The sequence below is a fragment of the Setaria viridis genome, chromosome 3 (assembly GCF_005286985.2).
Source record: "Setaria viridis chromosome 3, Setaria_viridis_v4.0, whole genome shotgun sequence".
Lineage (NCBI taxonomy): Eukaryota > Viridiplantae > Streptophyta > Magnoliopsida > Poales > Poaceae > Setaria > Setaria viridis.
This window is the reverse complement of record NC_048265.2, coordinates 32,215,040-32,238,894: the sequence shown is the minus strand read 5'-3', so window position 1 is coordinate 32,238,894 and position 23,855 is coordinate 32,215,040. Positions and strand designations below refer to the sequence as shown.

Genomic DNA, 23,855 nt, shown 5'->3' with positions numbered 1-23,855 from the left:
TTCAAACAAAGTCGGATAGAGAGATTACCAACACAAAAGTTGTAGACCTTGTTGGTTTCTACAACTTTGTTTTTGTCGGATTTTTTATTTGAAATTATTTACTTTCTCATAATATTGTTTGAAGTTTTCACATTTTGAAATTCAAATTTTGAATTATTAAAACAAAGTCGGATGGAGAAATGGCTAAAACAAAAGTTGTAGATATTGATAATTTTTAAAAATTTGTATCAGACAATTTTTCCATTTGAATTCATTAATAATTTACAAAATTAATTACAATAATAACAATAAACTTTACTAGAAATTTAAAATAAATGTAACAGAAGGCAGCAATGGGCGTAAGCCACAAAATGAACCCGTTACTATGCTCAGCCTATAATTTCTTCAACGGCCCAACTCCTTGTAGCCGTCCATCACGGATGCAACGGTTCTCATGTCACATGAGTACAACCCTAGGTTATAAGCTTTTCCTTCTTCCTTCAACTAGACCCTAGCCGCGCCGTCCCACACCACCCCACCCCTGGCCCCAGCCCTGGCCCCGCCCTTTGCCCCCACTGCCGGCCCCGACGCCTCCCTTCCACTTCACCTCCCTCTCCCTCCCTCAGATCTGCCGCTGCCCTCTAAGCCACACCCCACTGTCGCCCCCTCCACGGCACTCGTGGCACCGGCGCGCCGTCCGCTGCCCTGCCGAGCACCCCCTACAGCCCCACTGCCGTGGCACGTTGGGCGAGATCCCGGCCGCCGCCAGGTGCCAGACCCCTCCATGGCTCCACCCGCGCGGCCTCTCGGCGCTCGTGGCACCGGCGCACCATCCGCCGCCTCGCCCGGCGGCTCGTGCAGATCTTTGACGGCTCCGCCATGGCACCGTTGCCGTAATCCCCGCAAGCTAGCCGCTTGGTCACCGGCGGGATGAGTGACACGCCGAGGTTTCCTTTAGGCTTTTACTTTACGGATAAGTGTAGTAGGTTGCTTCCCAGTTAGTGGACATATTTTTCTTAACAACTGATTGTGAGATGTACGAGTGTCTTGAGATTCGTTCTGTTAGCGTTCGCTGCAGAATGTGGGAGAACATTTTGAGACTTTGAATGCAAGAATTCTAGGTTCCGTGACACTGGATGGCCTGAATGGGGCAGAAGAGAATTCACATGGCAGAAATGGACCTATCAGGTTACTTAGAATGTATTAAGCTGAATTTATTTTGTATTGATGAGAATCTTTTTTCTTTGTAGTGATATTCGAGATTGACAAGACACTCTAAAAATTGCTGTTGGAGATGGTCATCATGGGCCAAGATAATGCTTTGTCGACTAGATATGGGAGGTTTGTTCCTCTGTTTATTTGTTCCAACATTGCCCTGTTCGCAATGTTGTTTAGAAAACTTAGATAGTGTATATTGGAGTTGTTGAAAAAATTCTGGTTGGACATATAGATTCGATTTAGATGTCTATTTTTGTTGAGTTATCATTCTAAAAAATTAAGGTACAACTTGTATAGAAAAATCAGTAGATGCATCTTTCAAGTTCCTGTTATATATTTCTCGCAAAAAAAAAAGGTTCCTGATATATTGTCTTGAATGTTTTTTTACTCATTAACTCAAATGATTCCTGTCAGTCAGCTTCCAGGTGATGTTTCTTTGTTTTGGTTTTCCACTCTTAGCTTCAATTACTCATAAGTGCATCCCTTGGTTTGTTATGTGTAATGATTTTTATTTGTTCTATCAGGCATGGGTGAAGCTCTGGAGTGGAAATTGGGAGATAGCAACTTCAACCAAAAAATGTTATCATGTCTGCTTATCCAAATATTTTTTATAATTCTTCCTTTTTTCAGAATCTACAATTTTTAGTATGCACATATCTTCTTTTGCAGCTGCGGTATTCCTTCTTAGACTACCATGGATCATCATGCAAAATGGTTATTCAGTTTTCAGAAGAAGCAACAGTGATCTATGTACCTGGGGAAATGGATCATTGTCCAACTATGTCATTTTTTCTGCTCACTAAGAAATGTATTTGCATCAGAAAAAGCAACATTCTAATGAAACTCTAGGAATCACTAAGAAATCATTAGCTAATTTCTATCTCTTATTGGTTCTTACATTCTTTTACCCTCCATGTAAATATGACTAGCCATTTTTCTACCGAGCAACCATGCATGATACACATGTTTACTTGTTCTTGTGTACTGGTTTTAGAAATGAAACCATGGTTACATATTATGGTTGCATCAAGGTAGATTCTAAAACATTGCTCCATACATCTTTTTGCAGCTTGTTAAGAAGCAATGTGTCTAGGCAGGCAGGCCCATGATGATGGAGTGCTCAACAACAGGTCTTTCATGAGTCATGCACATGTATAGGCTTCTTTGCCGACCAATGACCGGTGCTGCCTACCTGACATTCAACTTGGCTATCCCCATCCCATATACTTCATATTTCCTCTTTGATTTGGGCAGATAGCTTGAACTTTTATTAGCTAATTATCTTTGCTTTTACTTACACTTGTTTCTTCGCAGTATAAAAAATAAATATGCTAATTTTTGCAATGTTTTAGTTGAGTTACAGTCCTTGACATATTCCCTGCCCTCTTTCTGTTTGATGGGACATTTTTACATTATTACTAGACTTTTAAGGATTGCAAATAAAATATGATTGAAGTTTGTTGTCCTGATTCATATGATTATTTGCAGAACGTGTGATTAATGAAATGTTTGGACAAGAGCAAATGACCATTAACCAAATGTAATGTGACCTGCATTCTTTCAAAGGTTTTTTGTTTAAACTTTTCTTTCTGGCTGATCCAAATGGTATGTGATGTGCATTTTTTCAAAGTTTTTTGTAAAATTACTTTCTGGCTGATCCAATATGCAACTGTATGCCTGTATATAACTGCTATATGCCGATCACATGTTATCTCATTCCTCTGCAGGTTAAGTACGTGGGAGATGACGGGGAGGAGCAGAACGGCTTGCAGATGATGGGCCTGAATCTCATGGACAAGACGATGACCGTCCGGGGAGCTAGGATTGCCTCTTCAGGTTATGCAAACATGAATGGATGCTGTTTTTGGTAGATGTTGTTCATGCTAACATGAATGGATGCTGGACCATATTGTTTGTGGCATAGGCAGTAAAGGTTGTTGATCTGATAGATATTTGGCTATATTGTATTGTCGATCTGTTAGATGTTTGCTATATTGTATTATCTCTACCAGAGAAGAATTTGAAAAATTCAATTTTTGCTACGTTGGATTTGGTTTGATACAAATTGTGTTGCCATAGAATCTGTGATAACGTAATATTGTCCGTTGCAAAATGAGTTATTGCCACCACATATGTTTCCATGGCAATATAGTTTATTTCAACGAAACCAATTGTGTTTCCATATGATCTGTCACAGCGTAATATTTTCCGTTGCAAACTGAATTATCGCCACCAAACATGTTTCCGTGGCAATATAAGTTATTGTCACGAAAGCAGTTGTGGTACCATAGAAATAGTCCCCACGTAATAGTTTCCGTTGCAAAACTAACTATTGCCACCGAAAATGGTTCTATTGCAATAAAGTTTATTTCCACGAAAGAAATTTAGTTGTCATAGGATATGTCACAACGTAAAATTTCCGTGGCAATATATTCTATTACCACCATGTAAATCGTTGCGAAATACCATATTACCACAGAGTTTGTACGTTGCAACTACGTACTATAGCAATGATTGCTTGTGTTGCAATACATGCTAATGCAATGAAATCCTCCGTTGCCATACTCTATAATGCAACGAAATGTGTGTGGCAATTACCATAAGTTGCAACGGCCCACAAAAAACGTTGCAAAGAGCTATTGCCACGCCTGCCAACTAACCAGTCGCCATTGCAATTGCTAGATATTGCATCGATTTTGGGCATATTGCAACGTTTTTCCGCCGTTGTATTAGACCAAAAATCTAGTAGTGAAAGTCATTTCTTAGTTTATTGTATTTCTTGTTCTCTTAGTTTGGAAACTTGTTGACCCCACTTCGAGGATGGTTTTTTACCCCAACAACATGGTTGTAATGATGACCAATAACATCTAGAAGTTTCGATCACTAAATTTGTATGCCCTAGCTCTCGACAAGATCATATGCCATGTCTAAAACAAAGACCTTCTATAAGGAAGTATGCAAGAAAGGAAGTACTGGAAACAATAGAACATCTAGATGGATCCAAACAGGCTCTAAGCAGGTTGAAGTTGGGACCTTCATCTTGTGGATGAGAGATTCGGTCACTCTTGTATTTGAGTATGTCCTGCACTTTTCAAAGTTTATAAAACTTGAGCGAATGATTTATCAGTCTAGCATTCTAGGTGTACATGAAACACTAGGTTTGCTTTAGTGTCGGATTTTGTAACACCTGATCAGGATCGAGGTTGTTGCTACCTAGAGGACATATGACATAGGAAATAAACAACATTCTCCATCTGTTACCAATAACTTGTAACGGACGAGGATCAAGTCCATTACTTGCTTTTCTATATAGGTAACGGGTTATATTCGGTACCGTTACATAGGTCCATTACAGATAATATTGGGTATGAGGTGGTTAGTTAATATCATGGGAGAAGCTGGGCTAGACCTACGTCTAAGAGCAACTCCAACAAATTGAACTTCCCATTTCCCCTTTATCCCCTTATATGGAAATCCCCTTTCACAACTTTTGGATTTTGAAGAGAAGTACTCTAGCACATCCCCTTTCCCCTTTTTTTAAGCTGACATGTAGAACCCACCTGTCAATGACCAAACCATCTTCTTCCTCCTCCTCCCTCTCCTCTTCCCCCACTCTCCTCTCTCTTGCTTCTCCCATGGCAGGGGGTAGTGGCGGCCGCTCAGTCTGCTCACGCACGTGGGAGGGCCACGGGAGTGCTTGCCTACAACAGCCTCACCACGGGCGAGCTGGCCAGCCAGGCGGACAGAGGCGGTGGTGCCCGGGGTAGTGCCTGCCACGGGCAGGTGGGCGGCAACGGTGCCCGGCCCAGGGCCGTGCCTGCCGCACGCAGGTGGGCGATGGCAGCGCCTGGAGCAGGGCCTGACGTGTGCGGCTGTGGCATTGCCAACCAGGTGGATGGGGGCAGCCGTGCCCAGGGACAGACGACGACAACGGCATGGAGGGCAGGCCAACCGGCGGTGGCTCAGGGTGACCAACGGCAGCTCGCACGATGGGTCAAATCATGCGGTCAAGAAATTCCCAAGCTAGCAGATCGCACAGTTGCAAAAAGGAGGAAGGAAAGGGAGAAGGAAAAGGAGAAGCATGATTTCCCCTTTAGAAAGGGGAGAGGGAGGGGATAAGGGGATTGAGAAAAAAAGAAAGGGGAAAGAGGAATGGAAAAGGATCTGTTGGTGCACTCTTTTTCCCTCTCAATCCCCTTTATAGCTGAAAAGGGGATAGGAGAAAGGGGATCTGTTGGAGTTGCTCTAAAGCCACTCTGTGGAGTTGATGGACTAGCTGGACTGAGCTTTCGTTGCTATAGTTGTCTACAATATAGAGATTAGAGAATATAGCACAACGTCTAGAGCCATGGTCATACCGGCCTGAAGCATTCTTGGTGTCTTGCACCACTACTTAAGAGGTTAAAGGTAATGGGTATTTTTGAAACCAATAGTCGCAAAGACAAAATCTTACCACACTATGAGGTCAAACAAAATTTTTGGGACTTTATTTTTGGAATAGAATTGAAGAAAATGTATCTTTTTTATACGTGTGCTGCAATTCATATTGCTCGATTCAAATTTAGACATGTCACTAGTTGAAATTATGTGATACCTTCAGCATGAATAATGCATGTACATTTATGTATTAGTATATATGCATGGCAGTAGTGTAGTAGTATATATGATGCCTAGGTATGTTTGAGGGAGCTTAAGCTTTTTCAAAAGCGTTGCCTGGAGAAGCTCCACTTGCTTCCCTAGAAAGCTGCTTTTTGGAGAAGCTAAACTCACCTATTTGGTGTTCAACTTCTCGGCCGTCAACTTCTGCAGGGCATCAAGAGAAGGGATGGGTGCAGACATCGAGGATGGTGAGCTCCAGCAGTAGCAGCGGCCAGCAAGAGGGGAGGGATGGTGGCGGGCATGGAGGTAGGGGATGATGGTGGCCCACGTGGAAGGGAGGGGCGGCGGGGCTCTAGTAGAGGGGAGGGATGGCGGCGGCTAGTGCCGTGGCAGCGGGCACGGAGGCAAGGGATGACGGTGGCCCATGTGGAAGGGAGGGGCGGCAGCGGCCAGCGCGAAGGAGAGGAGCGGCAGGGGTGCGAGCAGGGGAAGGCAAGGTGGTAGCCCACGTAAAGGGGAGGGACGGTGGCGGCAGGTGCGGAGGGGAAGGGTGGTGACAGTCAGCGCGGAGGGGAGGGGTGGCGACGGTCAGCGCAGAGGGAAGGAGCGACGGCAGCCGGCTCGAAGGGGAGGGGAGGAGCGATGAGGGACGGCTCGAAGGAGACGAGCGGTGACTGCTGGCGCATGGATGGGTAGGGCCAACAGTGTGGTGAGAAAAAGAAACAACAGGGGAAGGAGGTGGATAGGCAAAAGCTCGGGAAGCTGGTCCAGGAGAGCTTCTCCATTTGTAGTGTAAACTTAGCTTTCAGAGCTTTTACTTCTCGGAGAATCTAACCCCGTTTGGGGGGGGGGGCTTGTGGCTTTTGGAGTTTCCTGGGGAAGCAAAAACTGCTAGAAGCTCCCCCAAATAGGGCCCTAGTCTAACAAGTTTAAGTCGACCTAGCTACCCATTGATGCATTGAGACTAGGGGTAGAGCCGAGGGCTGGCAGAGGCCACCACCCCCTAGTGATCCATATAACCAAAGTTACTAGTTACTAAATCATCAGTTATTTAGTTATTTAGGCTAATCACTATTTACACTACTCCACATTATGTCATCACCACTGGCCCCCAACTGTGGCGGAACCGCCCAACTTAAGCTGGTTTAAGTGCGCCTAATCGCTATCGGAACAGCAATTATTCGAAACGCACCTAAAACAGCATAAGTCCGGTAGTCTGTCAAGTGTCCCTAGGACTCCTCGAAGGATCCACGGCGTGTCTCATAACCATACATCAGGATAATATCCGCGATGGGATAATAGCAACAAACATTACATTTTTTACATACATATAAAAGGTAAGAGTTATTACAGGACATAGGTTGAAACAAACTTAGTGATGCAGTGTTAGACAAAGCTTCTAAGATTTAAACATAAATAGTTCAGGAGAAGATGCGCAAGTAGAACTTTTTCTCTAGGGTATTGTGAGACTCAGGTCAATACCCTAGGGCTTCGGGGTCTCCTTCTCTGTAGACTCCTGTGGAGCTTCTGAAAGATAGCCACAAGGGGAAAACCCTGAGTACGGGGTACTCAGCAAGTCTTACCCGACTAACCAATATAATAGTTTTCTTTGGAATGCATGCTAGCTTTTGGGGGTGTTTGGTTAACATAGCTTTTGCCGAAAAGCTTACTATGAGCAATGCCTTAGTTTTATCTTTTATTTGGGTTAAGTCATTACCTAACCATCCTAAATGATAACAGAAGTAAAAACAACCATAGTTGTTAAATCATACATTAATTGATAACAGAAAGATACATATTGCATGAATTGATACTACGATGCTCAACAGTGATCAAGTGCATTCATAACCGAGAATTGCGGCGATCCGGATCTAATTACATCCTGCAGGAGAGTACCCTGATCACCAGCGTTATACGACTGTCCAGGTCGTATCTAACAACCTCTCGATTAGCAAAATCAATGATTAGGAATACGACTACCCGGACCCAGGGATGCACCCCCACATGGGACCCCACGTCTGGCCCGATCACCATGTCAGTTTTCAGGCTACACCCCTACCAATCTCCAGCACGTCAAGCGCGGGTACGAAGTATTCCTGATCACAGAGTTTACTAACCTACTGGGCTTTACTGGTCCCATACCCAGTAAGTGATCAGATGCTTATCACTTGATCAAAGGTTAAGACAACGAATCGGGCCTTAACCAAATTAATCTAGCAGACAGAACTATACCTCTGGTTTCTGTCCGCTTTCAACTTTCCAAATTATCTTCCATAAGCAACATGTATGACTTAAAAGTTTTCCTTAAGGTTGGTAACCCGAGCATGTAAGCAAGTAAGCAATTCTAGACTTGGGTATCTTCTAAGGTTTGAACAAGTGGCAAGGATGTCCTTAAAACAAGGCATGATCATACACAAGAATAGGTTTCAAGCAACTCCTAGACTTAGTGCATACATAAAGCAAATAACCTATAATTAGACACATGAAATAACGATTCTAAAATAGATAGGTATAAATGCACCGGGGCTTGCCTTGTTCATTAAAAAGATTAGTATTCTCCGACGGGTTGACTTCACAGGGAACTAACTCAAAAACTTCTTCGGACTCCGAAGGTCCTTCTGAAAATTCCCAATATTCTCCTTCCGTCGCTTCGGGATCTATGGCATAATACATGCAGGGGTTAGAAATGCAAAATTTTTGAATAACAGACTACACAACTTTCCTTCATGATAAAGTTGCAAGCCAACAAGGACTATACAACTTATCATGATAAAGTTGTAAGCCAACACACAAAAAATCCAAAAAGATTAACTCACAATTTTATTTTTCTTATTTAACCCTCCTTATAGCTTTTTCTTTTATCTTTAGAAAAAGTTATAATTATTTTCTAACTTGAAAATCTAATTTCCTATGAGTTAAGAATAATTTGTGATTAAGAAAGTGTTATTCATATTTTATACATTTTATAAATATTAAGTATTTATTTAATTACCCTAAAAGGAAGGCATTAAATAAATACCTGAATTTTTATTATTTTTCTAGGGTGTAAAAATTTTAATGCGTAAAGGAAAATAAAACAAGCCTAACAAAATTGGTTTCACTAATTTTGGACACTCCTAGAAATTTCTGTGATTAAAATGGTGTAAAACGGATTTAAACTAATTACTTTCCTAAAGGAAATCTAATTTTTGCCGAAAATCACCCGGAAATACTTTTCTTACTCAGCCCCTCTCTACCCTCTCTCACGCACACTGGGCCCCACGGCGCGGACCCCACTTTTTCCTATTCATCCTACCCGCCGGCCCTTTTTCCTCTCTGACGGGCCCCCGTGGGCCGATTCTCTCTTCCTTTTTCTTTTTCTGGTCCAACATGGGCCCAACGGCCCTCTTTCTTTTTCTCCTTTTCCTTCGCGAAGTCGGCCTGCTAGCTGCGCCGGGCCTTCGGCCTCTTTCTGTTCCAATCACCCGCGCGCGCCACTGGGCTTCCACGCCGCGGCCCAGCAACCGGCCGCGCCGCTCCGGCCTCTTTCCCCCTCCTCTCTTCTCGCTGTCGCGCGGGCCCAAGCACCCAGACGCTTCTTCCTCCTCCCGCCAAAACGCGCCCGCGACAGGGGTGGCGCGACTCGCCGGCCGGCGCCCCACCGGCGGCGAAGCTAGACAAGGTCGGCACCCCTACACCTTCACGTACCCGTGCGCGGCAACAGCTCCTCGGGAGATGGCCGGAGCCATCCCCTCCACGGTGACGGGCGGCGACTCCCTCGGCCGGTCGTGGCTACACACGACGACGGCGCAAACTACTCGAACGACTGCTTCTACACCATCCTAGTACCCTAAGGACTTGCCTACGACTACCCAAGAAGGAAGAGAAGCAGCGCGAGGTGGTGCTCACCGTGAGCGGGCGGCGCGACGACGGCGGACAGAATCGGCGGTGGTTCAAGGCGTGACGGCGAGGAAGCTGGGCAACAAGTTGCTAAGGTTGCTGGTGGGGTGTAGGTGGAGGTGTGGACGGAAGGAATCGACGGGAGCTGCGATGTGGCGGCGGAATTTTGCTCGGCGCCGGGGCTTGACAGAGGAGACGCTGGCGGCGGTAAAAAGGACGGCGGTGAAAACGGCGGCGCGGGAGCGGTAAATATTCAAGCGTTCACCGCGCGCATGGGCGACACTGTGGCCTACCCGTAGGCTTATGTGGTGAGGAGGTGGCCTAGCTAAGTGCGCTGGCGAGCGACCGACGACGGCGGCGGCGACACGTCCCGCTGCTCTGTCACCGCTCCCCTTTTCTTCTTCTAACGCCCGTGATCTTCAGAGCTTCACCGCGGCCGATTTCCAATCCGACGGTGCACAGGTGTCTTAACCGAAGTTGTAGATAAACTCAAACTCTCCAACTTTTATTTTGGCTCTACCCTGAGATAAACATCAAACCAGATGAATTTTGGAAATGTTGCTCGGGTTTGTCTGAATATTGACTGAATCAAAAGTTCAGTTCGTCAGTTACTGACAGTGGTGTCAATCTCACTTGGTGCTTCGATTCAGTGGTCCAATTCTTCTTCTTCCAGTCCAACTTCTTCCTACAGGTGTTCTATAACATCCCAAGGTTCCATTTTGCTCATGAACAAGCATACCTTTTGATTCCCATCTCTCTGAATTTGAATCCAAAGTTGCTCAGATACTGCTGTTTTTCAGACTTAGGCGTTTTCAGTGATAGTCAAACTGTGACAATGTGCTGACTTTGAGCTACAATTCGAATTTGTTCCCTTCCATGTTCCTGGCCAACAACACCCAAGTATTGTAGTCCAAAGTTCATACTTCAATGTGGTGTAGTTGTCCTGATGCACTTATTTGCAAATTTCCTCAGAATTTAATTTTGAAAACAGACTCTGCTGCTGTTTTTCTGAACTTCTATTTTCGGACGGGGAACAGTAAACTCAGCTTTTCTTTTTCTTTCTTTGATTTCTCTGAGATATTTCGGATTAAATATTGTTCCAAATCTTTGGTCCCTAAGTTCTAGTCACTCTTACACTTCTATTTCATATTTTTGTCGAATTTTTCTGAATTTCAAATTCAAAATTCAAATTTCGGCCAAATTTGACCTGAATTTGATTTTCGGCCAATTTCTTTTCCTTTTCTTCTCAATTTGCTTTTAATTCTTCAAAGTCATTTAGATGACTAGATTGGCAGCTATTACACCAACCCCCTATCACCACCGGTTTGGGAGTCGGTAGATAAAGGTTGGCGGTGATGGTTTATCCAACACCGCCGGATCTGGAACTGGTGGTGAAGGCCTATTAAAAATCAAAAAAATCGTACGGCCCAGCCGCGCTGCCGTCATCCAAATCATCACTGAGAGAGAGAGAGAGAGGTGGCTCACTAGGTTCCCACTGCTAGCTGCCCGCCGCACCCACACCGCCGGATCTGGCCGCCCCACTGTGCCCACATTGTCGGAACTGGCCGCCGCGCCCATGCCGTCGGATCTGGCCACTACGCCCCTCCGCCGCTGGATCTGGCTGCCACCCACCCATGCCCGTCGTCGCCACCGCCGCATCTCACCCCGCTGCTGCTCCCCACTACCAGTGAGGGGCGAGCGGAGGGGAGAGGGAAGGGGTGGCAAAGGGAGTAGAGGGAGAGGCGAAGGGGAGAGGGAGGAGAGGCTGACGCGCATGGATCTGAGGTGTGAAGAGGAAGGGAGAGAAGGGAGGAGAGGCGGAGGAGAAGCGGATGAGAGGTTGAAGGAGGAGAGGCGGAGGAGAAGCGGAGGGAGAGAAGGGAGGAGGGGCGGCGGAGAGCGGGATAGAGGGAGGGTGCGGAGAGAGGGAGGGGGAGGAGAGGAGTGTGAACGAGAACGGTCCCGAGGGGGAGGGAGTCAAGAAGGGGAGCGGACGCGAATCGTTTTCAAAACTGAGTTCAATAAAAATTTCAGGTCCATATTTGAGCATCACCGCCGGCTCTTGACTAAAATCGTTTGTGATACATATCACCGCCGGTTTCAATTACGAACCGGCGATGAAAACGAGCATCACCGCCAGTTATAAGGGCCGCTGCGCCCATTTACTCCGAAACCGGCGGTGAAAGGCATCACCAACAGTTCATCTATAACCGGCGGTGATAGCCCGACGATAATGGTATTTTCTATAGTAGTGTTATTTAGCTTTCAAATAATATTTTTCTAGAATTTATCTTATAATTCTCCAATTTTAACTATGGTTGTCGCTGTAGACATTGTCCTAGACAAATCTATTATCCCTTGATTTATCTTATAATTCTCCAATTTTAACTACTGTTGTCGCTGTAGACATTATCCTAAACGAATATATTATCCCTTGATTTGATTTGGCTTGACTTCAATTCCTTAAATCCCTTAAGACCCCGTTTGGATCATTGGAATTGAATTCCATCCTAATAATCATAATTTAGACATAAATTAATTAAGCTAATATAATTGTATGTGGAATATAGTTGTATATTATAGTTGGTGATATGGGAGAGATACTTGTATGCTGCACTTCTACTATAGAGAAGCGAGTCTAAGAGCGTGCTATAAGAATTGAATTCCATCTAATAACCATAATCTATAGAATCAATTTCCATCTCCCACCCCATGAATTTAAGATAGGCTTATATCTAAACTTTGGAAAGTTGTGGAATGCCACATTCCAATATAAATTAGCCTACTCCATTAAATAGATTCCAATTCCTTGGACCCAAACGGGACCTAAGTCTAATTCTTAGACCATAGTCAAATGTTGAATTGGATCGGTACGTAGCCTTAAAAATTAGGCCATGTCGAAGGATAGATGCGAAACAACCTATTCCCATTTATATGTACCTCCAAATCCTTGCTCGGTGCGGCTGGACAAACTTTGCCCGAGCATCCAAACGGCCCCATAATTCCACCCCTCTCCCGGAGCCATACATTTCCACTGGCTCGCGTTTCAGACTCACGAGTTCCTGACTTCCTTCCCGTCCACATAGGCAGCCTTTACGCCGCCAGCTTACCGCGCTGACGTGGCCGAATCCACGGCCCAGGTTGCCCCTATCCCGTGTGCGCCGATAAGGGGCGAGCGGACCATACAAAGCCACGGCCGCCAGCTCGGCCACGCAGCCACCCGGGCGCGCGCACACAGGCCCCGCTCCCGCCCCCGCCACCCCGCCCGTGGTCGCCTGCCGCGTCGCGTGTCACCACAAGCTCCCAAGAACCCGCGACGCGCCCGGGGCCGCGCCGCACTGCCGTGACCACCGGCACCAAAAGGAGCATGGCGGCGCCGTCGTCCTCCCTCGCCTCCTCCTCCCACCTCTCCCGGCGCGGCACGGCCACGGCCGGCGCCGCGGCCGTCGTCCCGTCGTCTCCTCTGCAGCCGCAGCCGCAGCCGCAGCTCCTACGGCACGCGTGCTCCGCCCGCCGCACGCAGCGCGTCCGGTGCAGCTGGGCTGGTGGCAGGGCGGCGTCCAGGCGGCGCACGCTAGGTGTTTGCTTCGTGGTCTCACCTAGCCAGCCAGCAGGTCCGTGTCTGTGGCTTCTCTTCCTGCTAGGCTGCGTACGGGCACCGGTGTTGGATTATTATTTTTTCCCCCGGAACGTGCCTGGACACGTATTTCAATGGCGTTGGATTGTCCGTGCTGAGTTTGGGTATGTCTGTCTGTGCAGGTCTTGCTGCGATCAACGTGCCGGCGGCGAGCATTCCTAACACGACGACCATCCCCGAGCGTATTTCGGTGTCCTCGCTTTTGGAGGTCGTCTCAGACGATTTGCTCAAGCTCAATAACAATCTCAAATCGGTGAGTTTCTTGCTCTCCTATTGTCACTTGCACCCTTCTTCTTCTATTTACTCGAAATGCTCTCGAAAGAGGCGCATTCCCTTTATGACTAATAGTTTCTTTTTATTTTGAGTTTATTTTTACAAAAAGCTGATAGTTGAAACGATTTAGACCTGTTTTGAAATCCTCACTTTGAAAGAATTTTAAGTACTGCTTGTGGTTGCACTTTGGAGTTGAATGTGAGCATGCCTTGCCTACACTACAAATCCTTCCAAAGGATCCTAACAATGTTTCTCCCCGTTCTATTACTAGTTGTTTCATCCTACATTGCCTTACTTTGCCAAGTTCTTCAAATCAAGTACTACCTCTGTTTCTTTTTCATAATGCATATTAGGATTCTGAGAAGTCTCTAAAAGTGTAATTTAACCATCAATTCCTTTTGCAACATATCATCAATTGTTAGAAAATGTATTATCAATTAAAAGTTTTGTGAAATACATATCTACTGATATAACTTCATATATTAAATATGTGTATAATTTGACTCAAGATTTATATAATTTGATCTTTTCAAATCATAATACACTTGGAAAAGGAAATGGAGGGACTACCATTTCAATAATGATGTAGAACAGAAACGTTAACCCAAATCCCAATACACTTGCAAAAGAAAATGGAGGGAGTAACATTTCAACAATGATGTAGAACAGAAAAATTAACTACTACACCTGGAAAAGAAAAGGTTGTGGGATGGTGGAGGTGGACCCTTGTCTGGAGAATTCTGCAAGTTTTCAACAAAAGTAGAGAATCTGTTACGGACTTGAGATCATGCAGGGTGAACATTAACTATGCTTAATGGGGCACAGGCTCACCTTCTTCTGAAAATTATGCACTGGGCCATAAGCTACATGATATCACTTTGTAGTTTCTACCATTAATTCCTAGATGCTGTGCACTTGCTCAATTTCTAGCAGGGTCTGAGTGTACCTATGACTCCAGCTGTCACAACTGTCTGCACTGACGTCATAACATGGATGTATAGGTGTCTTGGATGGGGTAACAAAGAGGGGGTTCTAACTTCTAAGCATGAACGTGGCACTTGGGTGGAGGTGATCATGTGAAGTTGGCCATAAGGAGACACAAGCTATATGCTATCATTTAGTTACAGCAAATGACATTGTGCAGACTTTTAGTTTAGGTGGTACTCCAAGAAAATATACAAACTCCAAAAGGACGTAGAAATTATTTCTTTTGCACCAGCATGGACCTGTTATCCTGGACTATACTGCAAAGTGCAGGGGAATTCACTATCTAAATGACGAAAGGCAGCAACGGCTGGTTAATGGTGTATCCCAATTGAAACCATCCTTTGCTCCATATTTTGATGAATGTTGGGTGGTTGGGGATTGACAGTAATTTGAGTAAACAAATCACTTTAGTTTATTCTTGTTGGTATTTTTTCATCCAAACTTCATCTTCTGAATCACTGTTTGTATAAGGCATGCCATTGTCAAATTGGGCTCCTAGTTGCCATAATAACACCTAACATGACTTCAATAGCTTGTTGGTGCAGAGAATCCAGTTTTGGTTTCTGCGGCTGAACAAATCTTTGGTGCCGGTGGGAAGAGATTAAGACCGGCGTTAGTTTTTCTGGTGTCTAGAGCTACTGCTGAATTAGCTGGTTTGTCGTAAGTTCTCTTTGTTATTGTAACTTTACCAATAAGGGGATGTTTGAAATTATTAATTGAGCCTTTATTTTTCTGGAATCCAGGGAGCTAACTACAGAACATCAACGCTTGGCAGAGATTATAGAGATGATTCACACTGCTAGTTTAATACATGATGATGTCATAGATGACAGTGGGATGCGAAGAGGTAATGTTATGTTATTTTCAAATAAATATTGTTAATAAAAATTTTCTTTCTTTTCTTTTCAATTTATAGATGCATTTGTTTCTACTGGTTTTTTATCTTGGAAACACTTCCAACATTAGAGGCATTGATTAATTTGGGAACTATGATTTCTTTTGGGAGTCCTACTGTTGCTACCTTTTTCTTCCACATTCCTTATAGGATGACTGTAATCAAATAAAATCATCATAGAAAATTGCAGTCTTCATGTTGTCATTTTCATTTTCTTTGAAAATTTAGCAAGGAGTTTATGCATTGACTTAACAAAGTAATGAACACTGAAGTGGGTCCTAGGTCATTAACCTAGTTAACAAGACGCTAAACATCCTCCCCACCACATTGGCAACCTAATATTTATTTCCAATACTTATTCAAGATTCAGTTGATCAATAGTCTAATGTATACTTTGATTCTTTTTCAGGGAAGGAAACTATTCATCAGCTATATGGTACACGGGTGGCTGTACTTGCTGGCGATTTTATGTTTGCGCAATCTTCTTGGTTCCTTGCAAACCTAGAAAACATTGAAGTTATAAAGCTGATCAGTCAGGTAATCGAGAACTTGAGCAAGCTTTCATACCTTGTTTAATCTTACTTGATTTTATTTACATAGATTGCACTGTAACAGGTAATCAAGGACTTTGCGAGTGGTGAGATAAAACAAGCCTCCACTCTGTTTGACTGTGACATCACCCTTGACGATTACCTTCTCAAGAGCTACTACAAAACTGCATCTCTGATCGCAGCAAGCACAAGGTCAGCCGCCATATTCAGTGGCGTCAGCACTGCAATTTGTGAACAAATGTATGAATATGGCAGGAATCTTGGGCTCTCCTTCCAGGTAGTTGATGACATCCTGGACTTCACCCAGTCCGCTGAGCAACTTGGCAAACCAGCAGGAAGTGACTTGGCAAAGGGAAATCTGACGGCTCCGGTCATCTTCGCTTTGCAAGATGAACCAGAGCTGAGGGAGATCATCGATTCCGAGTTCAGTGAGACGGATTCGTTAGCTGCTGCGATAGACCTTGTTCATAGAAGTGGTGGAATAAGGAGGGCACATGAGCTTGCGAGAGAGAAGGGTGACTTGGCTATCCAAAATCTGCAGTGCCTTCCGAGAAGCGACTTCCGAAGTACCCTTGAGAAGATGGTGAAATATAATCTTGAAAGGATTGAGTAAATGGATTTACTTTAATGCTCCATCAGATACAGATCTCCTTTGCATGGGTTTGAAGTAGCTCCTATATAAACCCATCTTTTCAACCCATTTTTGGTGGATATGATTTTGAAGGAAGTTTGGAGGAAATGCGCTGTATGTACTTTTTTCTGAGGAACCCTTGTGAAGAAGGCCATTACTACTGTTGATTCTGTGAGGTGATTTATACAGGATCCTCTGAAAAGCAAGGACTTCACCACATACCCCGACCCCCAACACCTTGTGCCTACATTTTATCTGAATGTGAGCTTACTTTGCAGCTCTTGTAAATATAAGAAGCGTAAAGTAACTTAGCATTCTTTTATTTTGTCATTTGCGCATGCTTAGAAGCAACAAATTATGCGCTATACTTGTACGGTCACCTGACTGGCTGACATTTGTATAACAGTTGTGCACTTTGATCACTGGGGTGTATGTTTCTACATATATGATGGCCAATGGCGCACATACTCAACATCACTAACATGTAGACATCACAATTCACCGCGGCCTCAATGAGTATGATACTTCTGCTTACACTACTCTGGAAGCTTGCAAGAACTTACCTAGGATACTCAAATATAACACTGAATTACAGAGGTATAATGTACTCATAAAAGTCCGGCAAGTGTAGAAGAAACAGCCACAACATGCATATATAAAATTATATCAGTAATTTACTGCAAGGCGCAAGCAACTACAAGCATATTATACAGATTATAGCATCTGACCATGCCTTCAAGTATGGAAATTTCAACTCGCAAACAAGAGCTTCATATAGATTACACGGATTTTTCCCCAGGAAGGTACGATGGAGAACTGCTGCCAGCGTGGCCCTTCTTCTTGTGGAACATGCTCGTGATGTTTGGCAGCATAAAGCTCTTCCTTAGTAGCGTCCTGCTGTTTCTTTGATGGCCCTCATTCTTCTCAGAAGCTTTCCCGCCAGAAGCCTGCGGCACAGGCGGAGATGTACCTGCATGTTCTCCTGTGGAAGGCTGAGCCTCCGCAGTTTTCTTCTGCTCCTTCTCGCGCCATCTCTTAAGCTCACCTTCTACAGCCTTTTTGGCTGCCTCAGCCATCTCTGCCCTCTTCAGTGCCTCCTCCGTTGCCAATTCCATGTCCTCCATCTCCTTGCGGGCGGCTTCCAGTTTCTTGATTGCCTCGTTCTCACTAGCTCTGACGGCTTCCACTTGAGCCATAGCAGCAGCAACTTTCATCTCACTCAGCTTTTCAGACTCCTCAACCTTTCGGCTTAGAGAATCAAACTCCTCTTTTGAGATTGTGATATTTGCTGCAGACTCTGAAGTTGAGGCTCGAGCAGCACTTGCTCTATCCGAGAGTTCCTTGATCTGATCAAGGGCCCTTGCTTCAGCTGCCTTTGCCTCTTCTGCTTCCTTCAAAGCCAGCTGCAACTTTTGCTCAGCCTCTGCTAATTCAACCCGAGCTTTTTCAGCTTCATCTCTTAGCTCTGTCGCACTCTTTTGCATCATCTCAGCTTCCTGCAGGGCATTCTTTGACTCAGAAGACAGCTGCTGAAGGGCCAACATCAAGTCATCAGAAGCTGATGTTGCTTTGGATTCAGCAGCTACAGCTGCCTCGAGCTCGGATTTGCATTTCTGAAGCTTAACATGTAGATCGCCAACAATGGATTCAGTTTCAGTATCCTTCTCTTTAAGCTGATTGTGCTCCTGTTTTACAGCTTCTAACTCAACTTTCAGTGACTCCACCAAACCACGAAGGGAACTTTCCTCCTCTGCTACTTTCTGCAACATTTCCTTAGCATCATCCAACTCTGTGCTGACAATAGCAACAGACTCTAAATCCCGAGCCCGAGCATCTTCTATCTTTTTCTGCATGGATGCAATCTCAGAATTGGTTTGGTCTAACTTCTCTTTGAGACTTTCATAAGCAGCAGGATCAAAATCATTCCTCAAAGATGACAATTTCTTCTGCGTCTCTTCCAAAGCTTGTTTGTATGTGGTCCTAGCAACGTCCTTCTCAGCACGGATTTGTGATTCCTCCTCTTGTGCTTGCTGTGTAGCTGCCTTAACGTGCATAAGTGACTCTTGAATTTCTGCAATCTCATTACGAAGTTGATTAGCCTTTTCCTTGTTGGCTTCAGTTGTGTGCAGTGATTCCTCTTCCTGCTGAGCTGCAGACAACCTCATATCCAATGAGGTTTCAAAATCTTTCTTGAGCTTTCTAAGCTCCTGTTTTGCTGCATCAAGGTCTGCCAAAGCTACAGCATACTGCTCCCTTGCACTTTCCAGTTCCTGCTTCAGAGGGCCATCTGTGCCAAGACCTTCATTTGAGCTGCCACCTTCAAGCTGCTTGGTTCGAGTCTTTGCATCCTCTGTTGCCTGAATGGCCAGCACTTTAGACTTGTTGATAGCATCCAGCTTGGTGGTTAGCTCCTCAACAGTTTTTTTAGCTTTCTCTAGCTCAGAGAGGGCCTGTACTCTGGTTGTCTCAGCATTACTCAGCTGTTCCTTGTATTTATTCAACTCTTTCTGGGCCAAGTGCAGCTCTGTCTCCTTAGCTAACACCCTCTGTGACAAATATAATTTCAAAAGTACAACGCATTAGGGTAATATTTAGAGAACCAGGCAACAAAAAGGTCAAGTCTATCCATGTAAAGCCTGAAAGATGAGATGAGACTATAACACTTGAGCAAGATCAATGTATCAGTGATTAAACTTGAGGAGCAAAACACAAAGGAGAAATAAGAGAAAGAAATTTAGATGCATGAAAAAACATGTTAGGCTATAATCTTAAAGTACACCTTCAAAGACAATATAGTCGAATTAAGAGTAACAATATTTTTTCAGTGGCAAACAATTAGCTCGGAACTGCAGTACTAGATATGCTACCATGATTAAAAGAGGCTGCAGTAAGTTAGCAAACTTTTGGTCCTCTAATTGATTGACAATCAAGCGATCAGCACTGTGCAATGTGATCTATACCTGTCTGTTCATTAAGCATTAAAACTACATGTATACAACTTCTAGAAACTCACCAGATTAAGGAAAAAATTCACCTTATATTCATAACTAATGCAAACTAATTGATATTATCAGCTTAAGCAAAGATCCTTGTCACATTGTCCATTTAAAACCATGCAAACTAATTCACAAATCAGCTTAAGCAAAGTTCTCAGTTAAAATAATTACATAATTGCAAAATCATTGATCCAAGAATCCAACTACTGTTATTTACTAGCTATAGAATCTGTATATAAGCACTTGAGGTTCACTACTGAAGTTCTGAAGAAAAAGGAAAAGGGATATGCTGTGATCATCTGATCGATTGCGCCAACTGTGCGGCATGCCAACATTCCCATATGAACGGCTTTCCTTAGTTGGATAGATCTCCTGTAGATAATCAGCTCAATCCTCTGGTTTTGATCTTTGGTTTTAGTTGTGTATAGCCCTCTCCCCTCTCTCTGCTCTCTCACCTCTCTCACTGCTTTGGCAGTTTGTACACTTCCCTCTTTAGTTCTTTTTGTTTAAATAAAATCCTACACAGCGGGAGCCTCCATCACTGTATTTTCATCCAAAAAATTCCCATATGAACTAAACTATTGATATAGTCAAGATAAATAATTAAATAAAAATTGTGCATGGAAAAATGAAAATGCAAGAAAATCTTCTTTTTCCACAAGACTCATCGTTACAGAAGGCCAATTTATATCAAATGGAATGGTAAAACGAATATATGCAGGCAAGGTTATATTACTCATACAGATATATTACAAACTAAAAAGGCTATAAAGATGAAATTTTCCTCGCTCCCTATATAAACAAAATAAAGACATGCATTTCCATCCTTTGGAGTAAACACTCCCAGCATTATAGTTGAGCAGCAGAGATTTTCCAAATAAAAATAAAAACCTAACGTGTTGGATATGTTACGGATGGGTAACATCAAAATTTTCCAAAAGTCATCTGGACCTGGTGCGTCTAGTAGGCTTAATTTTCCATTATATGAAAACAGCATTTAAAACAGTCAGCATGGTTTTTCAACACTGGGGCATAAATTACTTTTCCTTAGAAGAAAAAGCAATAGTGTTAAGAAAACAGCACATCAGAAGTATTAGGACATGAATGGAGACAAACAAGAAAATTAGCATTTGATCCTTCTTTCATCAAACTTTTTTTTTCTCAAACTATGCAGGAGAGCTGCGTGTCATTTCATTAAGAGAGAGAGAGAAGAAAGTACAAAGAAAAGGGGAAGCCCCTATCCTTAGCACAGAACACCCCCAACACTCACACAACACAACACAAAACACACAAACCACTATTAAGCTAGAACAAGCGCGCCTTTTAACATCAGAGCGAAACAAGACCCGGAACACCATGCCTAGGCGGCTGGTGCAAGTGACCTGGCCATTCCCTGAGTTTAGAAGCCCCTGCCAAGCACCAAAGGGTGCTTTCATTTGTTATTGCCTGAAGGAGCAACTGAATGTTAGGAAATGCGCCCTCAAAAACACAGACCAACAATATCTATGATAGACCTACATTCCCTTAGAGACAACAAATGGTTGGGTAGCTCCAACAGAAACTACAAGAGGGAGGGAGCCAGAGACTGCCTGATCAGAGAACTTCCTGATCTAATTTTGAAGCCAGTAGTTTTGGTATAAAAGAAGGTTTAAGAAGGCATACGCAAACATACATGTAGCTATGTTCAGTAATTCAATACTCAAAAGTTATAGAAAAGTCACTACCTCTGCTTGAGGAGCTTTGGGCTTTCTCGCAGCTGATTTGTCAGAAGAAAATCGGACTTCACCAAATAAACTAACTGCAGCTTTGACAGATTCAAAAGGAGCCCTTGTATCTATTTCACCAATCTCCCCTTTGTCTGCATCAGCAGGCGGTGGACGAGCTTTTGTACCCATATTTGCCTTCATTTAAATATTGTATGCAAGCTGCAACAGGAAAACAAATCAAGCTAAAGAAAGATGGCAGGAAAGTTATGGGCATAAAGCAAATCAATAATGAGCATGATAAATGGGACTGAAGAAATTTCTAGGCAGTTCTAATATGTCACAAAAATGATATAAGGCTTCTCGGCCTTTCAAAAACGCAAGTTTTGATTATTCGAGTCATAATACTGAGAATTGGTTGTGGGCAATATCTTGGTTTTACCAACATTCAAATATGTAAAAGATAATAGTGAATCCTGGGTGAGGCCCATCCATGAGACATTCGAACCCCAAAACAGCCATCAGATGGGGGGAAAGGCTGCTCCGTACCTATTTTGTTCTTCCCCACCCCCATGAATTCTTGGGAAAAAATTGTAGAAGCGGACTTTTACGTATCAGCATTAAAGGATTGATCAGCTCGTATTGTTCCTCGAAATAAGATCACCAATCATCAAGGGCTTCGACAATACTACTAGTGTGCGGAATGCACAAGCCCAGCCGCATCCCCTCAGCATCACGCTTGAAATCGCATGCAATACAAATGGAAACGATAATGGCCTTTCTCTCAGCGGCGTACTCGTTCTGGGGAATGGAGAGGTTCAGTCGAACCGCCCTGTTAAGGAACCAACTTGACATTTGCAATAATCCACCACGCCGCGTACAAATCCGCGACGAAACCGGACGGATCGGAGCGCCAACGCATAATCAAACATTCGGATTCTAGTTCCAAGAGCAAAGGGATGGTTCTACAGACCCAAATGGGAAAAAAATAATCAGCGTTCTTACCGGCACAACCGAAGAAGAAATCAGCACGCAGGGCCGGGGGTTGACGGGGACGACCTGAGCGCCTGCCAACGGGGGAAGGGAGAGGAATGCAGCCGCGGTGGGAGGGTGGCTAAATCTGGGTGGGGTCTCGTGGTGCCGTGTTCGTCGGGGAGGAGGGAAGGGGGGCGGTGGTGGTGGTGGTGGTGGTGGAGGGGATGCAAAAGGTTTGGGTGAGGGAAGCCGAGGAGAAGAAATGGTGGTGGTGGGGTGGGCGGAGCGAGATTCAGTGAATGTTTCGCGAATCGCAAAGCAACAACTCGCGGATGAACACGGTTGGGTTGGACCGGGTTGCGTGCGAGGTGGCTTGCTCGGCGCGGGGGTGGGGAGCACGATCTGAAATGCGGGCCCGGAACATGCCGTGCGTGCGTCCTCTTAAATGCGATTGGACCATCTGTCCATCTCATACAAGATGTGGCTTTGCACCCATTATTAAAAGTTCTTTTAGTCCGAAAGACCATTCATTATAAATTTTAGCGAGCTGCACACTTGCAATACTTTTTTAGAGTTTTTATTTTGTGAAGTGTATATGTTTTTAGTTAATATACTTGGTCCCTGAACTTGTTGCAAAAGAAAACAATACTTGAATTGGTCGATTCAGTTAATTCTCTTTATTTATTTTATTCTTTGGTTTTTTTTTACGCACCATGAGAATGTGGATCTCATGCCATCCTATTTTGAGCAAAGGCTATAGGATTTGAAAATTCAAGTCATATGGCGCTGATTTAATTAATTGTGGCTGATACACTATGTTTTGTCTTATTCCACTCGATGACCCTGCAAAAAAATTGCACTTGGTTGCACAAAATATTGGATTAGTCAATTAGATATCCAATTACAAATTGTAAGCAATTTTTTTAACGTGGTATATATTGATAGAGGAGAACATAAAGTACAACACCAACACATACCGGCCAAAGAAAAAACCCCAACACGAGCTCAAGAATAACAAAATACCACTATTACAAAGCAAAGCAGCCCACCAACCAACAACTTTCAATGTACCGATATTTAGCTGTCACCTTGCACACCAAAGCAACAACCACAAGATGGTTTCTTCTGCAAAGTCTCCAGAGAATCAGCAAGAAGCTGAGCAAGGCTTACGCACAATGCCCCCACACCATAACTTGTGGCCAACCGCTGATGCACCGAACGTGTTTGCCACAACAACTTCCGTAGAAAGCCGCCGCCAGCAGACTAGAGCTGCCACAACAACAAACCATAAGCATGCAGCCTGTTGCCATGGTGCCAACCCTTAAGGGCCACCACTAGCCCGACTATCGCCAGCCACTGCGGGTTTTGCTGCTTCACTGTTATTATTGCACTTAGACATCAGCTACCATTGACGCACCACTAGTAGAGAACTGATCTTTAGTCCCGGTTGGTAGGGTGCATATCTCCCGAAAATCCATCCGGGATAAACCAACCGGGACAAAAGGGGGGTCTTTAGTCCCGGGTCTTTCAAC

General features: G+C 44.2%; 2 protein-coding genes across 2 annotated transcripts; one reads left to right on the top strand and one right to left on the bottom strand.

The window, feature by feature from the left end:
• The first annotated feature begins 12,972 nt into the window (after nt 1-12,972).
• LOC117848120 (probable solanesyl-diphosphate synthase 3, chloroplastic) lies at nt 12,973-17,071 on the top strand. The gene is made up of 6 exons (XM_034729441.2): nt 12,973-13,289; nt 13,435-13,565; nt 15,105-15,232; nt 15,316-15,419; nt 15,877-16,004; nt 16,083-17,071. The coding sequence occupies exons 1-6, from the start codon at nt 13,043-13,045 to the stop codon at nt 16,629-16,631; spliced, it is 1,287 nt and encodes a 428-aa protein (XP_034585332.1). The 5' UTR covers nt 12,973-13,042; the 3' UTR covers nt 16,632-17,071.
• Nucleotides 17,072-17,275: 204 nt separating this feature from the next.
• On the bottom strand, nt 17,276-22,569 carry LOC117848119 (WEB family protein At5g55860). The gene is made up of 3 exons (XM_034729440.2): nt 22,354-22,569; nt 21,370-21,570; nt 17,276-19,195 (listed from the first exon to the last, which is right to left on the bottom strand). The coding sequence occupies exons 2-3, from the start codon at nt 21,550-21,552 to the stop codon at nt 17,429-17,431; spliced, it is 1,950 nt and encodes a 649-aa protein (XP_034585331.1). The 5' UTR covers nt 21,553-21,570; nt 22,354-22,569; the 3' UTR covers nt 17,276-17,428.
• Nucleotides 22,570-23,855: the final 1,286 nt, after the last annotated feature.

What these genes read in the sequence shown, in the direction of transcription:
- LOC117848120 (XM_034729441.2), top strand. Translation starts at nt 13,043, where the DNA reads ATGGCGGCGCCGTCGTCCTCCCTCGCCTCCTCCTCCCACCTCTCCCGG. An exon ending in GCTGAATTAGCTGGTTTGTC is followed by an intron (nt 15,233 to 15,315) that starts GTAAGTTCTCTT and finishes TCTGGAATCCAG; the next exon opens with GGAGCTAACTACAGAACATC. An exon ending in TGACAGTGGGATGCGAAGAG is followed by an intron (nt 15,420 to 15,876) that starts GTAATGTTATGT and finishes ATTCTTTTTCAG; the next exon opens with GGAAGGAAACTATTCATCAG.
- LOC117848119 (XM_034729440.2), bottom strand. Translation starts at nt 21,552, where the DNA reads ATGAAGGCAAATATGGGTACAAAAGCTCGTCCACCGCCTGCTGATGCA. An exon ending in CCAAAGCTCCTCAAGCAGAG is followed by an intron (nt 19,196 to 21,369) that starts GTAGTGACTTTT and finishes TATTTGTCACAG; the next exon opens with AGGGTGTTAGCTAAGGAGAC.